Source organism: Melanerpes formicivorus, unplaced genomic scaffold, assembly GCF_026170545.1.
Source record: "Melanerpes formicivorus ecotype bairdi unplaced genomic scaffold, bMelFor1.0.p_v2 SCAF_126, whole genome shotgun sequence".
In the NCBI taxonomy this organism is placed as follows: Eukaryota; Metazoa; Chordata; class Aves; order Piciformes; family Picidae; genus Melanerpes; species Melanerpes formicivorus.
In genome coordinates this window covers 935,654-952,175 of record NW_027142478.1, presented here as the reverse complement: position 1 = coordinate 952,175, position 16,522 = coordinate 935,654, and the positions used below count along the sequence as shown (strand labels likewise).

General features: G+C 53.8%; 2 protein-coding genes across 2 annotated transcripts in view; one reads left to right on the top strand and one right to left on the bottom strand.

Annotated features, from left to right (window-relative positions):
• LOC137456464 (zinc finger protein 850-like) overlaps window positions 1-16,522 on the top strand; it is a 262,080-nt gene that overhangs the window by 37,489 nt on the left and 208,069 nt on the right. The window lies entirely within an intron of this gene.
• Window positions 8,808-9,710, bottom strand: LOC137456472 (olfactory receptor 14J1-like; the record flags this gene model as incomplete). The annotated part of the gene is made up of 1 exon (XM_068167939.1): window positions 8,808-9,710. A coding segment is annotated over exon 1 (903 nt), but the record flags the coding sequence as incomplete, so codon positions are not given.

Here is a 16,522-nt window from a genome sequence, read left to right as displayed (position 1 = left end):
AGCAGGACATGAATGAAGGACACTCATTCTAACTGTTAGAAATTTTCCCACTCGTTAGAGTAGCTTTCAGCCATAAAGAAAGGAACCATTGAGCTTGGTGGAGCTGGAAAAGGCCACCCAAGGGGGTCACATTTGGCCTGACAGTGCCAGGGTTGGTGTATTTCTGTATCCCCTGGTGCCCACTGGTTACCGGCATGGGGGTGAATATGCAAGTGAGGTAGAAGCTGCAGCTGAAGCCCTTGCTGCAGCCTGTGCAAGTGAAGGGCTGTCACTGGTGTGGGTGCAGCAGTGCTGGCTGAGGGTGACCATCTGGGTGATGCTCTTACCTCAGGCAGCTCAGAGGTGCAGCTGCTTCTGAGTGACAGAGATGTAAGGGGACTCTGTGTGACTTCTTGCAATGGAGGCATCTGACCCCTAACTCCTGTGTTGAGTCCCCTGGCTGTAATGCTTATGGGGATGACACCCCCTGCTACCTAACCACCCCCCTCTGGCCATGCAACTGACCCTTGACCACCTAGAGCTCAGGGGGTTGACCCCCTAAATTCCCAACACAGACAATGACCCTCAAAACCCCACAAGAGGTGACATGTGGTGGAGAGGAGGGTCTGGGGGGATTGAGAGGTGCTCAGGGGTCAGCCAGAGACTGGGGTCTTGCTGCTGTCCCAAAGTTGGGTTCCTTACTCTCTGGGCAGTTCCAGGGGGCAGATTTGCAAACTCTGCTCTTGCCTAGCCCAGAGATTCAGGGCTGATAAAGAGAAGGTATGGCCCCAGTCAGAGAGAAGCAAAGGGCTCAGAGAAGAGGACTGAACTGCAAGGAATAGCTCAGTGTTGACCAGGGTTCTACAGGAGATCAGGCAGGGCTCCTGAAGATAGGAGGTCTTCTGTGGAGACTCAGCTCCTTGCCCAGCAGACAACCAAGAGCACAAATCTGCACAAGTGAGAAGCCTGCAGGCAGCCTCTCCCAGGCCTTGGCTGCTGATTCCTCCTAGTGCCTGCAGGTTCCTCCCATTTGCTGCTCAGGGCTCTGCTGCCTGCAATTCTATTGGCAACTCTACTGCTCTGGTCCCTGGTATCCTCCCTCACCCTGCTCACAGTGCCCACCCCACCCACTGAGTGCTCAGCTCTGCCCTGCAAGCATCTCCTGCCACAGGGCTCTGCCCAAGGGTGACTCTGTGCTGTCCACTCCTCAAGAGAAGATGAGAGAAGACCTAAGGAGACAAAGAAGGGGATGTGCACATCCCATTGATACACATGAAGGCTAAAGAGCCTCATTTCAAGGGGTGTTGTTTCCTTCTCTCCCTGATCAAGTCTCTGAGATTATATTTTGGAGGAATTCTGACCCAGCCCCAGAACCAGTGCCTGGGTGAACACTGACTCCAGCTGAAGATACAGATGAGGAGCATGCTGTTAAGGGTGCTGTGTTTTGGATTTGTTACCCAGGCAGTGCTGAGAGCAGACTCTGTCCTCACTGCATGGATCAGCTGGGCAGACACCAGTGGAAACTCTGTGTATGATGTACACCACTTACCCACTCCTCTCTTCCTCCTCCTTGCAGTAAGGACACTCACCATGGCCCAGGCACAAGCTCCTTGGGACCAGGTACTGCTGAGATCCACTGGAAGTGCTGAAACACCACAGAACAAGGCAGGCTAAGCTCTCTCTTGTTTTCCAGGGAAATGAAAGGTGCAGCAAACCTGCCTGAGGCTGGGACAGCTCTCCTCAGGTGGCTCAACTGCAGTCCATGGCAGAGGAGAAAATGCAGACTGGATGCAGGTAGTCAATGGATCTACTCACCAGGAACTAAATGAAATGAGAATCTTCTACACCCATTCTACCAACCCAGAGCAAAAAGATTGTAACACAACAGCCCAACCAAATTCAGGTTGTTGGTGTAACTTCACCCTGACCAAACCCATCATTGGATTTTGTATTTGGGATTCCATGGACAGTCCTAAAAACAGTCCCCATGCACCCCACAGGACACTGTGCACACAGACCATGTCCATGGATCCTGATATAGGCTGGGCAGGGACTGGCTTGAGAGCAGCCATGAAGAAAAGGCCTTAGGGATGCTGGTGGATGAGAAGCTCAGCAGGAGCCAGCAGTGAGCACTTGCAGCCCAGAGCAACAAAAAGAGCCTGGGCTGTAGCCTGTAGGTCCATGTTGATCAATGACTTAGTTTGCCATAGAACCAATCAATGGGAACCCAAAAAGGGAGTGGGAATGAAATGTTGAGATGACCTTCATGTCTGTGTGAGACCCTGGAGGTGATGAGATGTGCAACCAAACCATGTGAGAAAGGATGGGAGGGAAAAAGAACCAAGTGCTGCATCCTTGAAGCACATGGGAAAGGCAAGTGGGGAGAAGAGCCCCTGTTCAAATCAAGATGCAATAGGGAGCTGAGTGGGGATAGGCTGTGGGAAAGGGGAGTTGTAACATTCACCTGTGCCTGAAGAAGAAGCCACAGGCTCTGCAGGTCTGGGCCCCTTGGCTCCCCTTACAGCCCTGGTCCTGTTCTCAACTGATCTGTTAGTTTGCATCTTAGCTCATGGGGCTGGAACCAGCTGGGCCTGCACCACAATATTTGTCACAGTTCTGGAACACCACCACAGCAATCAGTTCAGTTTCTGTCTGTGTGATGTCTCTGTAATCATTGGCTGTGATTGGAAATTCTCTGTGCCAATAACTCCTCACCAGGATGTGTCTTTGCTCACATGTTGTATGGTTAGCTACAGCCTACACCTGTTGGAAAGAATTTCACTGCAACCCAACAACTCCTCCAGCACCCTGATTTCATCATCCTGCTACAACCACCAGGAGAAGCAGGACAAAAGACTCTGCCCAGAGTCCACCATGACACTGAACAAATCCATTGAGTGCTAAATGTAACCAAGAGGAGTGGAGAGCACTGCTGGTGGGAAGTGCTGTTTGGATGGTGTCCAGCAGCAGCTGGGACACTGCCCCTGGTGTCACAGCCACTGTGATTTTCCTGCCTGCTCTGCTCTCTGCTTGCTGTTCCACATTGGTTTGTAGTTAGTTAGGAGGATGGCCAAGCAAGTCACACTGCTGCAGACATTTCCCATCATCAGTGTTTCCTGTGTGCTTTGTGTCACTGAATGACATTGAAGAAGACTTTGGAGGCTAAGAAACCACCAAATTTCCTTCCCATTCTGATTGGATGATGACATTCTGTGTTGAGAGGCACAGAGACAAGAGGCAACCACACAGCCACACTCTGGCTGAGAGAAATGCACTCAAGTCACAGAGCAGATTGTGGTGGCACAGTCCCCCTGTCACTGGAAACCTACTCAAGACCTGATGTGATTCCCCCTCCCCCCTTGCCTAGGCCATGAGCTAGCCCAGGGTAAGCCAGGTATGGATCAGGACAGACAGAAATAGAGCCCTGAGAGGTGTCCTTGCTGTGCTGCACCCTCGCTCTCCCAGACTTGCACTGCTCTCCCTACGGCTTGGGGGTTGGTCACCTCCTGCCAGCTCAGTGCATCTGTGCTTGGATCACAGCCAACAGGCAGCTGATAGAAAACATTGGAGGTCAAAACCTTCAGGGTCTGTGCAAGTGGCAAAAGATCCCAGGATGATTCAGCATCCAAGGTTCTCCAGATCAGAGAAACACCTGATGAAAGTCAATGATCTCCCCCTCTGAAAACAGTGACCCTAAAGCCAGAGCCTTGGAGCTCTCCTGGGTCACAGCAGCTGTGTCCAGCATCTCCCCCTGTCAGACATCTCTCAGGCACAACCTGCACCAAGGGCCAGCACCAAGTCAGACTTCTCCAGGCTCAGTTCTTGTGCCCTAAGAATGCCAAAGCCTTGTGAAGGTTTGTCCTGAGCTCCAGAAGAAGGAATTTCAGGGCACCCTCTGCCAGCTTCCTCTCCACCACTCTGTGTCTTTGGACAGACACCTTTGCTGTCACCAGGGACAAGGTTTCTATCTTGCACTGAACCCAGCCAGCTCTGTCCCTGTATCTTTGTGCTTGGTGCTTCTCTCCAGGCACAGCCATAGAAATAGATTTGACTTCAGGATCCCTTGCAGTCAGTCAGGGTCAGCCTTGTCCTTATCCACTCTGTCATTCAGAGGCTCTTGGATTAGAACACATTCTGCTGAATGACCTTCTAAGCCCCAGGTGGGCAGTGACAGCAATGGGGAGGTTGGGGAGGGTGAGGAGCAAAGTTGTCCAGTCAATGTCAGACTGAAGGACAGATGTTCCTGCAAGTGCAGATGTCCTGCTGAGACAGCCTGGGTCAGTGTCACTTGGGGAATTATCATCTCTGCTCTGAACTGAAATGGAGTAAAATATTTTATCTTTGACATACAAAATTGAGCTTTGTGAGGTGCACTTTGAAATCCTGAAGAAGATTGCAGAGACACAAACATCTCCTCAGGGCACTTGGGACTCATTGCAGGAACCTCAGGTACTGAGAGAAGACTGAAGAAACTTCTTCAGAAGTCAGAAGGAAAACACAAAGTGCCTTGAAGCACTGATTGGCCCCACTGAGGGGCATTACCAACAAAGCCTCCCAAGGGCTCCTTAGAGCAGCTCAGTGGAGGCCATGATTGCAGCAGACAAAGGCAAAGTGCAGGAGAGCAAACTCTGGGTTTGGTTTATGGAGCAGAAAGGCCATATCCTGGCCACAGTGCCTGGGCAGTCAGATCCAGAGAGTCTCAAGATAAAGTTTCCTCTCCCTGGCCCTGAAGGCAGAGCCAACTGGCATAGACAGGAGGAGAAAGACCTCAGTCCTGTTGAGTTTTCAGCCTTGCAGGTGGTGCTATATTGCCCTATGCCTGCAGCTCTTTCCCCTCATGCTCTTGACATCCATCTTACTTTCCTAGCAGCTCTCACCATGACATTTCTGTATCCTCCCTGCTCTGTCTCTACTCTCCATGGCCACTTCTTGAAACACAGAGCCAGGGCCTCTTGGATCACAAGGATCCCCTTTGAGTGACTTTTCTTTATCCTCACCTCCTGTGTGCTCTCAGGAGCAAGAGAGGATCTGCCTGGCCTCAAACCAGGACACCTCCACTCTGAACCCTGAAATTTGCACACTATGGAAGTTTTCTTCCCTTCACACAACCACCAGAAGCTGCATCATCCCCAGAATTCAAGCAGGTGCACACTGCATCTGTAGTGCCCTGAGCTTTGACTTCAACCATCCCCAACTCCTTCAGTTGCTCTTCATCAGATTTATTCTCCAGGCCCTTCCCCAGCTCCTTGCCCTCCTCCGCCCTGGCTCCAGCACCTCCACATCTCTCTTGGATGGAGATGCCCAAAACTGGACACAGCACTCGAGGTGTGGCCTCCCCAGAGCTGAGTCTCAGGGGACAGTCACCTCCCTGCTCCTGCTGGACACAGCATGTCTGATCCCAGCCAGGATGTCTTTGGCTTTCTTAGCCACCTGGGCACACTGCTGGCTCCTATTCAGCTACTTGTCCATTAGCATCCCCAGGTCCCTTTCTGCCAGACAGCTCTCCAACCACACTGCCCCTGGAGCATTGCTTGGGGTTTTTGTGCCCCAAGTGCAGGACCTGGCACTTGGCCTTCTTGAATCTCCTCCTGGTAACGTTGGCCATGGATCCAATCTGTCCAAGTCCCTCTGCAGAGCCTCCCTACCCTCATGCAGATCAACTCTGCCACCTAACTTGGTGTCATCTGCTGACTCACTGCTGACACACTCTGTCTCTTCACCAAGGTCATCAATAAAGATGTTAAGCAGAAGTGGTCCCAACACTGAGCCCTGAGGAACACCACTTGTGACTGTCTGCCATCAGCCAGATTTATCTCCACTGAGCACCACTCTTAGGGCCCTTTCACCCAGCCAGGGCTGTATCCAGCAGAGCATTGCTCATCCAAGGCAGGAGCAGCCACTTTGCCCAGGAGAATTCTGTGGGGAGCAGTGCCAAAGGCTTTTGGAAAGTCTAGGGAGACACTGCCCACAGCCTTTCCCTCATCCAACAGTCACTCCTCCTGTCAGAGGCAGAGATCAGGTGGGTCAGGCAGGACCTGCCCTTCATTAACCCATGCTGACTGGGCCTGATCCCCAGCTTGTCCTCTTCAGGTCATGTAATGGTGCTGGAGATGCTCTGCTCCATGCCCTGCCCTGCTACCCAGCTCACACTGCCAACTCTACAGTTTCCTGGATCCTCCTCTCTTCCTTTCTTGGAGCTGGATGTCATATTTGGTGCTCTCCAAAACCCTGGGACCTCCCCAGTGAGCCAGGACTCCAGGTCAATAATGGATAGTGGCTTGGCCACAGAGATGTTCAAGTCCCTTCCTCATCCTCCTAGCCTCTGTTGGACTCTCTCTAGCAGATCTCTGTCTCTCTTGACCTGGGAATGCAGTTTGGACAGGAAGGGCCCAGTCTGTACTGGCTTTCAGCGTGTCCTGGCACAAGGCCCAGTGTTACTGGGAGAGGCCATGGGGTCAGCTTTTACTGGGAGGTGTCAAAGACTTTACTAGGAGGCACCAGGGGCTACTGTTAGTACTGGGAGGTAGCCCAGTCTATTCTGGGAGTGGGACAGGGGAGCAAGTTAGCTGTGACTGAGAGTGAAGTCTGAACTGGGATTTCTACAAGAAGAGGCTGCAGAGTGAACTGGGATGTGTCCAGTTTGTCCTGGGAGAGAGCACAGTGTGTGCTGAGAGGAGGTCTGTGGATGCACTCTGTATTGGGAGGGAATTCAGTCTGTCCTGGGAGGGGCTCAAAGCATCCATTTTGCACTTGGAGAGATCCAGGTGGTACTGGGAGGGGGTGAGGGGATCCAGTTTTACTTAATTGAGGCCCAGTCTGTCCTGGTATGATAGAGTCATAGAACGGCCTGGGTTGAAATGGACCTCCAAAAGTCATCCAGTCCACCCCCTGCACAGTCATCAGGGACATCCTAAACTAGAGCAGGTTGCTCAGTGCCCTGTCCAGCCTAACTTTGTGCATTTCCAGGGATGGAGCCTCAACCACCTCCCTGGGCAGCCTGTTCCAGTGTTCCATCACCCTCATGGTGCAGAACCTGCTCCTCACATCTAATCTAAATCTGCTCTGCTCTAGTTTGAAGCCATTGCCTCTGCTCCTGTCCCTGCAGGCCTTTGCAAACAGTTTCTCTCCATCCAGTACCCTTCAGGCATTGGAAAGAAGTTATTAGGTCTCTCCAGCTCCCTCAGCCTGTCCTCATAGCAGAGCTGCTGCAAGCCACGTGATCATTACTGTGGCCCTGCTGTGGATGTGCACCATCAGCTCCATGTACTTCCTGTGTTGAGACTTCAGAGCTGGATGCAGTATTCCAGGGGAAGTGCTGCAGCACAAAGTGGCAGGATCCTCTCTCTCCATCTCTGGCCATGCTGCTTTGGATGCAGCCCAGGCTGCCATTGGCCTTCTGTGCTGCAGGATCACACTGCCTGCTCCTGGCCAGCTTCTCCCCCACCAGCACCCCCAAGTCCTATACCTCAGAGCTGATTTCTAACACCTCCTCTCCCAGCCTGTATTGATAGTGAGGATTGTTCCAGCCCAGCTGCAGGACCCTGCTTTTGCTCTTGGTGAACCTCATGAGAGTCACCTGGGCACCACCTCTGCATCTTGTCCAGGTGCCTCTGGATGCCATCCTGTCCCTCTGGCATATCAACAGCACCACTCAGCTTGGTGACATCTGCACTCTTGCTGATGGTGTCTCCATCCCTTTGTCTAAAGCAGTGATAAAAATATTAAACAGAAAAGGATGGGATGAGTAGAATCAGATTTTCCTGGGATAGGGTTGGGGCTAAACTTGTTGATGTTAATGGGAGCCAGTTTGAAATAGGAGATGGCCCAGACTGGACTCTGGTGTGATTACATTATGGAGTTGGGACTGTGACAGGGTCCAGCCTGTACTGGAAGTGCATAAGAGGATTAAGGTTTTATTAAGACAAAGCCCAAAGTACATTTGGAGGGATTAAAGAGATCCTATTTGGACTAGGACAAGGCCCAGACTGTACTGGGAGGGCATGAGGGTGTGCAGTTTGTACTGGGATGGATGCAGTCAGTACTGGGAAGGGAGCCAGGGGATATATTCTGTGATGGGATGGGACCCGAACTGTAGAGGAAGAAGCTAGCTTGTCCTGGGATGAGGCCACATCTGTACTGGGAGGGGTTAAAGGAACCATGTGTAGACTGAGGCTACTGGACTGGAAGGGAGTCAGGGTATCCAGTATGGACTCTGAGTCAGTGCAGTGTGAAATGGGAGGGGTTGGGGTATGAAGGCATGAGGAGACCTCCTGTTCTGATGGCAGTGCTGCTCTGGAGCACAGCTCTGGCCTGTCCCTGCCTGCAGTCCCAGCACTGCCACACAGAAGCACAGTGCCCAAGTGGCCAAAGCACTCAGGCCTTGTATCAGCACAGAGACTCAACAGGAGAGAGTTGGATGGGAAGGAAGAGCAGCTGAAGACAGCCCAAGCTCTGGGGCTGCCTGGCACTGCTGCTGTGCTGGGACTCTGCCCCTCCAACTCTGCACACAGGCACTGCCCTGCAGCTCCACAGAAGAACTCAAGGAACAAACTCAGAGAAACAACTCCCTGCAGGGTCCTTTCTTGTGTTAAACACACAGGGAGCACAGCTCCTCCTGTCTGCAGCCTCTGGGTCACACCAGACAGGACAACACTGAACCAGAAATGGTCTGAAGAAAGACATTTGTTTGGGAACATTCTTACAAGGGGAACAGCACCAGCACCAGCCAGAACTTGAGCAGACTGGCTGGGCCTGCACTGAGTGACATCAGAACTGCTCTGCAGGAGAAGATAAAGAGTTTATTGCTTCTCAAAGCATCCAGGGATCAGTTTGTTCAGGGCAGCCTTGAGCTCCTGGTTCCTCAGGCTGTAGATGAGAGGGTTCACTGCTGGAGGCACCACTGAATACAGAACTGAAACAACCAAGTTCTGGGATGGAGAGGAAATAGAGGAGGGCTTCAAGTAGGCAAATGAGGCAGTGCTGAGAAACAGGGAGACCACAGCCAGGTGAGGGAGGCAGGTGGCAAAGGCTTTGTGGCGTCCCTGCTGAGAGGGGATCCTCAGCACTGCCCTGAAGATCTGCACATAGGACACCACAATCAACACAAAAGCCACAAAGACTAAACAGAAAGTGACCACAAGGAGCCAAAGTTCCCTGAGGTAGGATGTGGAGCAGGAGAGCTTGAGGATCTGGGGGATTTCACAGAAGAACTGGTTCAGAGCATTGCCCTGGCAGAGGGGCAGGGAAAATGTATTGGCTGTGTGCAGCAGAGCAGTGAGAAAGCCACAGCCCCAGGCAGCTGCTGCCATGTGGAGACAAACTCTGCTGCCCAGGAGGATCTCATAGTGCAGGGGTCTGCAGATGGCAACATAGCGATCGTAGGACATGGTGGTGAGGAGAAAATACTCTGCCTGAATTAGAAATACTGAAAAGAAAATTTGGAGAACACATCCTGCATAGGAGATGTCCCTGGTGTCCCTCAAGGAATTGGCCATGGATTTTGGCACAGTGGTGGAGAGAGCACCCAGGTCAAGGAGGGCGAGGCTGAGGAGGAAGAAGTACATGGGGGTGTGGAGGTGGTGGTCCCAGGCTATGGTGGTGATGATGAGGCCATTGCCCAGCAGGGCAGCCAGGTAGATGGCCAGGAAGAGGCAGAAGTGCAGGAGCTGCAGCTGCCTTGTGCCTGGGAATGGCAGGAGGAGGAAGTGGGTGATGGAGCTGCTGTTGGCCATCTGCTGCCTCTGGCCATGGAGACCTGTCCAAGGAGGGAAAGGCAGTGACAAGTTAAGGCACACTTCTCTCAGCCTCATTGTAACCCCTCTCCCTGAGCTGCATGAGGAATGGATCAGCTCATTTCCCATCACTACCAACCAGTGATGGTTGATCACAGCTTCATATGCAGCAGGGACCCAAAATTGCCATGAAGATTCCTCTGGTGTCAGAACAGAAAGTGACCAACAGCTCAATCCCACAGAATGAGAGTCCAATGGAGAGGTGGAGAAACAGGGAAGAGCTCTGCAGCACTGCACAGACTGTGATGGGAAGAAAAAAGGCCTTCTCCTTACCCAGCTGTGCTCTCTGCAACTCACAGGATGGAACTGAACAGCTTTTCTCCTCCTTCTGTGTGCACACTCCAGGAGCCTTCAGATGAATGTCAGCTGCCAAGGTTGTGACTCCTGACCTGGAGCCCATAGCTCTGAGGGCACTGCCTCTGCTGGGTAGAAGAGGAGAGGAAAAGGTTGCATTGGGAAATGTGTCTGCAGTGCAGAGAATGGCACAGAGGTGCCTGATCCCCCTTGCCAGGGCATCTCTGACAGCAGATCCCTCTCCCCTCGCTGCCCAAGTTCCTGCTGCTGGCAGCTGTCCCTGCCAGGAGCTGCTTCTCTGTGCCCAGCTCTCCTCCCTGTCCCTGCTGACAGAGCTCATCCCACCTGCTGTGTGCTCAGCTCTGCCCTGCAGACCCCTCCCAGCAGCAGGACACTGCCCAGGGGCAGCTCTGGCTGTTCAGGGCTCAGGAGCAGCTCAGACAAAGGCTAATGAGATCTCAGATTCTTATGAACAGCAGTGAAATAAACTCTACTCTCACACTGCCCTCCCAGTACACCAAGGGGATCAATATTCAAAGCCAAGACTCCTTCCCTTCCAGCAAAATGCTGCCTTGATGCTCTTCTGGAAAGCCTCCTCAGAAATGCCCAGGGGTGAGCCAGGACTGTGAGCAGCTCTGGCCAGCACAGCTCCCTCCCCACAGCAGAAGGACCCTGCCCTGCCCTGTCCTGCCAGGGCTGTCTCCTGCCACTCACAGCTTCTCCCCACAGCACTGTGTGGAGCTCCCTGGGCAGGCTGAGAGCTGAGCCTGGCAGGCAGCAGAGTCCCTGCCCCAGCACACAGCCCCTGGGCCGCAGGGACCCTGCCTGAAGGACAGCCCTGACCACCCCTGCCTGCACCCCAGGGCTCCACAGCTCTTCAGAAAAGCCTGAAAAAAGTCTCTGCACAGGAAGATTTCCTTCCAGCCCCCACCAGCTGTGGCTGTGCCAGCTTTAGGAGATGCCTCCAGGAGCTGCACCTGCACTGCCCTGCCCCCACAGACTCACCATGTCAGTGCCTGCAGTGACTTCTCCTCCTGTCAGCTCTCAGTCACCCTCCTGGACACCTTCAAGCTCTCTCTGCCTTCTTCTCACTGAGATCTCCTGGCACTACCCTCAGCCCTGCTGTGCAGAGCAGAGGAGCTGCTCCTGGGCAGAGCTGACACTTTTCTCTGCTGCCTGCTTGCCAGCAGCTCCCTCCAGCCACAGAGCTCAGCCCAGCTGAGCAGCAGAGGACCAACCCAAGGGCATTTTAATGACCCTCTGGTGGCTTTGGTGCCAAGTAAACATCAGAGACTGAGAGGGAGATGATGAAACCTCTCCAGAAGTTGAAGTCACTTTCAAACTCTGAAGTTTCTTCTCTTGTTGATGGGTCCCAGTGAGGACACTGCTGGGAAAGTGTCTCCAGGCTGTGGTTGGAGCAGAGAACTGGAGGCAGTGCTGAGAGGTCAGGACAAGCAGAGGAAGATGTCTCTGATGCTGAGCAAACCTGGAGGTGTTTCATTAATGCAAAGGGTCATGTCCTGAGCCCTGGCTCCTGGACAGGCAGATCCTGTCCCTCACTCACCCCTCAGGGGGATTCCTAGAGCACTGAGATGTGGAGAGGACCAATGTCAAGGGCACGACTATGACACAATCCATCCCAGACTCCTGAGGATGGACAAGGAGGCAATGAGGCCCCAGGGCTGCAAGGAGGAGTTGCCTCCTCAGAGGCATCAGTGGCACAGACCACAGCCAGAACCAAAGGCAGGAAGAGCTTGGCTCTGCCAGGAGCCTTTCAGCTCTTCCACAGCCCTCTGTCATCTGCCCCTCAGGCTGTCCTCTGCTGCTGCATCAGCTGAGCCTCTTTCCCTGCAGGCTGTAGTCACCCAGCCAGCTGCCCCACCTTGCTGGCACCTTCCTTTGCTGCTCTCTCTCCATCCTCCCTGGCTCTTCCTTGAAACTCCGGGCCTTGGAGTGCTCCAGGCTCCTCCTGGGGGATGTCTTGCAGTGACATTTCTTTCTCCTCATGCCCAGTCTGGACCTCCCCAGCTGCACTTTGTGGCTTTGTTTCACTCTTGCACTTTGTCACTGTGCAGAAAAGCTTCTCCATGTCTCAAACCACTCCCCAAGCACTCTCAGGCTACTCTGCTCCTGTCCTCACTCTTCACACCCTTGAGCCCATGGCCTTCAGCCTCTCTCTACTGGTCATGTGCATGAGGCCTCCCAAGCACATCTTGGGAGATCTCTGGGCACTCTCCAAGCTCTTTGAAGATGGAGATGTGGTGGTCATAGGACAACAAAGAGACCAAGTGCCCGATGTGCCTTCAAGAGGACTGGACCCCCGAGGGTGAGATCTGCCCAGCTGCCAGGGAAGGGACATAGCCGAGTCTGGCAGTGCAAACATCTGCCTCAGCCTGAAGCAGCAGCCTGAGGAGCTGCACAGAGCAGGAGCAGCATTTAGCTGCATGGCTGTGTGACCCTGCTGCTGCGGGAGAGAAGAGGAGTCGCCACTTCCATCACTCTGTGCCCTGTGAACCCCAGGGGAATCCAGAGCACCATTCATGCCCTGTGCTCCAAAGCCAGGACTGCTCTGATAGGGTCCTGCCCACACTTGTTTTTCCTGGGCTGTTCTCTTTCCACCTCCACACTCTCCTGCTGAGCCCCTGTTTTGGGACAAGGCCTGAGTGCTCTGGCAGCTTGGGCACCATCCTGCTGCATGGCAGTCCCATGACCACAGGCAGACACAGGCCATGGGAACTTCTTTGGCTCAGATGGCCTCCACAAGAGCAGTTCCACACAGACAGGTGATCTGCTTAGGGCAGTGCCTGAAGCCTTAGCTCTTCTTCCAAAGTTTCCTATAAGAGCATGCCCAAGAAATTGTCCAAGAGATGCAAACAGCAGGGAACAGCTAAAGTGTGTGAGTGTGCAGGGCTGGGGCACACAGCAGTGTCCTCACCCAGCCAGGCCTCCTGCATGTGACCTGAAGGATCAGCAGAGAAGGCTCTGGACTGTGTCTGTGTTCACTGGACACCCTGGGGAAGCTGTCCCAGGGCAGTCATCCTAAACTGGGCTTCACAACCACCGTTTCCAGCATATGCTTCACACTCAGCTTCGATAGACTCTTTGTCCCTCCACAGCAGGACATGGCCTCAGGAGGTCAGCAGTGCCTGTTTGCATTGTGCAGATGAGATGTCAGCAGATAAGCTGAGGTGAACCTGAGTGAGCACAAACACCATCAGCTATTGCTGGAGATGCCAAGGCACTGAAGCTTTGAGGAGCCTCCCAGCCTATGGCAGGGGCAGCAGGAGGCCAGGGAGACTCTCTGACTGCTGCAGGGCAGGGTCTGTGTGAGTGATGGGGAAAGACTCTGTCTATGAACATCCCACACTCCATTAGGGGTCCATGAGGCCAGCTCAGATGTGGACACCTGACAGAGCTGGGACATTGCTGTGTGTCTCTGCAGAACAAACCCTACTGGCCCAGGGAGATTCATCTCAGATGGCTTGGGCAGGCTGCTGTCTGCTCACATCACCCTTTCTGTGCCCTGAGATGTGTACAGAGCCATTCCAGAGGTTCTGGGCTCCTTGGAAAAGGCCTCTCCAAGAACACCAAAAAGGAGGATGGGGAACATTGCAGGCTGGTCACCCTCAGCACAGTCCCTGGGAAGGTGAAGGCTCAAACAACTCTGCAGCCATTTGCAGGCCCTTGCAGGACAAGAGAGGTATTGCTGAAGCCATATGGGCAGGGGCAAGAAGGGGATGTTTTGTGCCTGGAACTTAGCCAGGGATTTGCCATGGTCCCCCATAGTCTCTTTAGAGCCAGACTGCTCAGAGCTGGAGTGCAGACATGGGTGAGGTGGTGGCTGGGTGGTGGATGAAGCCCAAATGTCACCAGTGGAGAGTCCTCTTGTCAGACACTTCCCAGTGGCATCCCTCAGGGCAAGCCCTTGGGCCAGCACTGGGGAATGTCTTCATGAACTCCCTGCACCATCTGAGCCAGGGCCTTTGCAGCTCCTCTGCAGATGAAGCCAAACTGGGCAGAGCCCTTGAGGGACCTCATCTGCTTAACCCTGCCCTGAGCAGGATCATTGGACAAGAGGATGTGCAGGAGGCTCCTCCACACATGCAGCAGGACAGAGCCAGCAGCTTCTCCACTCAAAGCCTTGGTAGGAAATCTCCCAGATGGATCTGGTGAAACTTTGATCTGCTCAGGCTCTGGCCACAAGGAGGCTGAGGGCTGAGTGTGCAATCCTGTGCTCAGTTGTGTCTCAGGAACTCACCATTCAGTAGGAAGCCAAGGACTGGGAAGGGGGAGGTGAGGCCGCTTCTGCCTCCTGAGAGGATTGGCCAACAGCAGCAACACAGCTGGGAAAGGGACTGTGAGGTCAGTTGTGTCTGCAGGAGCTGATAGGGCAGCCCTGGGCTCATGGCTGGCAGATGGGCAGAGTGATCTGGGAGATGCCCTCTGCCAAAGGGCCTGGGCTGACTGCAGGAAGGGGCTGATGGGTTGGTTGCTGTGTCTCTGCTGCCTGAGTACCTGTTGGGACAGCAGCAGCCACAGGGCTTGGTGCTGTCTCTGCAAGAAACTGCAAGGCCAGCAGCCTTGGGAGCTCCTGGTGAGGTAGGAAAGAGCAGGAGAGAGGAACACTGCCAGATGGTGCAGCCTGGCAGGTGCAGACTGGCCATGAGGAGCAAGAAGCCTCTCTCAAAGGGCAGTGCTGTGGCCTGAGAAGTTCTCCAGAAGGAGTCTGGGATCAGCCCTTCTCTTTGTGTCCCAAGGAGCAGAGTGTGAGTGTGGGCAGGTGTCAGTGAAGGCATGGAAAGGCCAAGGTGGGGAAGTGAGATGAGGGTCTGCAGCCTGCAGGGCAGGAGAAGCAGCTGTGAGACAGTGCAGGACAAAGCTGTGGTAGAGCTGGCAAAGGGCAATGGCAGTGGTGGGAGGGATGAAGAGAAGCCAAGGCTGTGCCCTCTTGTCTCTGGCAATTCTCTGCCCCTGAGGCCTGTGAGGAGATGTTGTCTTAGGGCACTGGGAGGGCCTCACTGCCTGTTTCCACAGCCCCAGGAAGGCTGGGGACTGTCAGGCCCTTGTCCTCTACTCAGCATCACAAACCCTGCAGGAATCCTAAAGGAAGGCTGGAGAGGAACTTTTCATGAGGGTGTCTGGTGACAGGAGAGGAGGGAAAGGTTTGAAGGTGAGGAAAAGGAGGCTTAGACTGGGTCTTAGGAAGAGAATTCTTCAGTATGAGGGTTGTGGGACTCTGGAATAGGCTGTCCAGGGAGGATGCCCTCTCCTGAGGGTGTTGAAGGCCAGGCTGGATGAGGCCTTGAGCAGCTGAGTCTATTGGAGAGGCATCCCTGCCTATGGCAGGGAGGTTGGAGCAGAGGAGCTCTGAGGTCCCTTCCAACCTAGGCCATGCTATGCTGCTATGAAACCCACACCCCACCCCCAGTGCACCTGAAGAGCCTTGACCCACACATGTGGGACAGGATCTGCCTGCCCAGGGGCTGTGCTCAGGCCTTGGCCTTTGTGCTGCAGAAAGCAGAGCCAGAGTTTGCTCTCCTGCACTTTGCCTTTGTCTGCTGCAATCACAGCCTCTCCTGAGCTGCTCTAACGAGTCCCTGGGGAGGCTTTGGCAGTAACAAGCCTCAGTGGGGCCAATCAATGCTTCAAGGTACTTTGTGTTTTGCTTCTTGCTTCTTGCACAGTTTCTTCACTCTTCTCTCAGTACCTGAGGTTCATGGAATGATTCCCAAGTGCCCTGAGGAGCTCTTTGTGTCTTTGCTGTTGACTTCCAGATTTCAAAGTGCACCTCACAAAGCTCAGATTTTGATGGTAAACTATTTGATTCTTTCTCAGATGAGGGCAGAGGTGACAGCAGCATCCACCAAGCCAGAATGATGCAGGCTGTCTGCTCAGGGGGTCTGGACTGGGAGGAGAAGCTGTCCTTTGAGGGCTGACATGGAGTGGACAACTTTGCTCCTCACCCTCTCCAACCTCCCCATTGCTGTCCCTGCCCACCTGGGCCTTCCATCCCTGCTCCTTGCATCAGACTTCTCCACTGCTCTCTGCAGCTGGAGCTCACAGCTCCATGGCACCAGCTGCCCCCTGCTCTCCTTAGAGAGCTGCCTGCACACAGCCACAGAAGAATTGTTGCTGTTTGGAAGCTAAGCAAAGCCAAGGCTGAGAAAGTTGCCTCAGCAATCCAAGCCCTCTGGACCCATCTGCTCAGCACAAGCTGTCTCTCAGCAGCTTGCCTGTCCACAAGGCTGAGGCAAAGCCAACAAGTTCTGCCATGGCTGTGATTTCTCAGCTAGTCAAGAGTTCTTGAGAGTGAGAAGCAGAGGAAAAGGTTGGATCTTAGCAGCCCTTCCTCATGAAGCAATATGCAATCCCCAAGGTGATTCAGCAGAATGTGTTCTAATCAAAGAGCCTCTGAAGCACAGAGTGGATAAGGACAAGGCTGACCCTGAGTGGCTGCA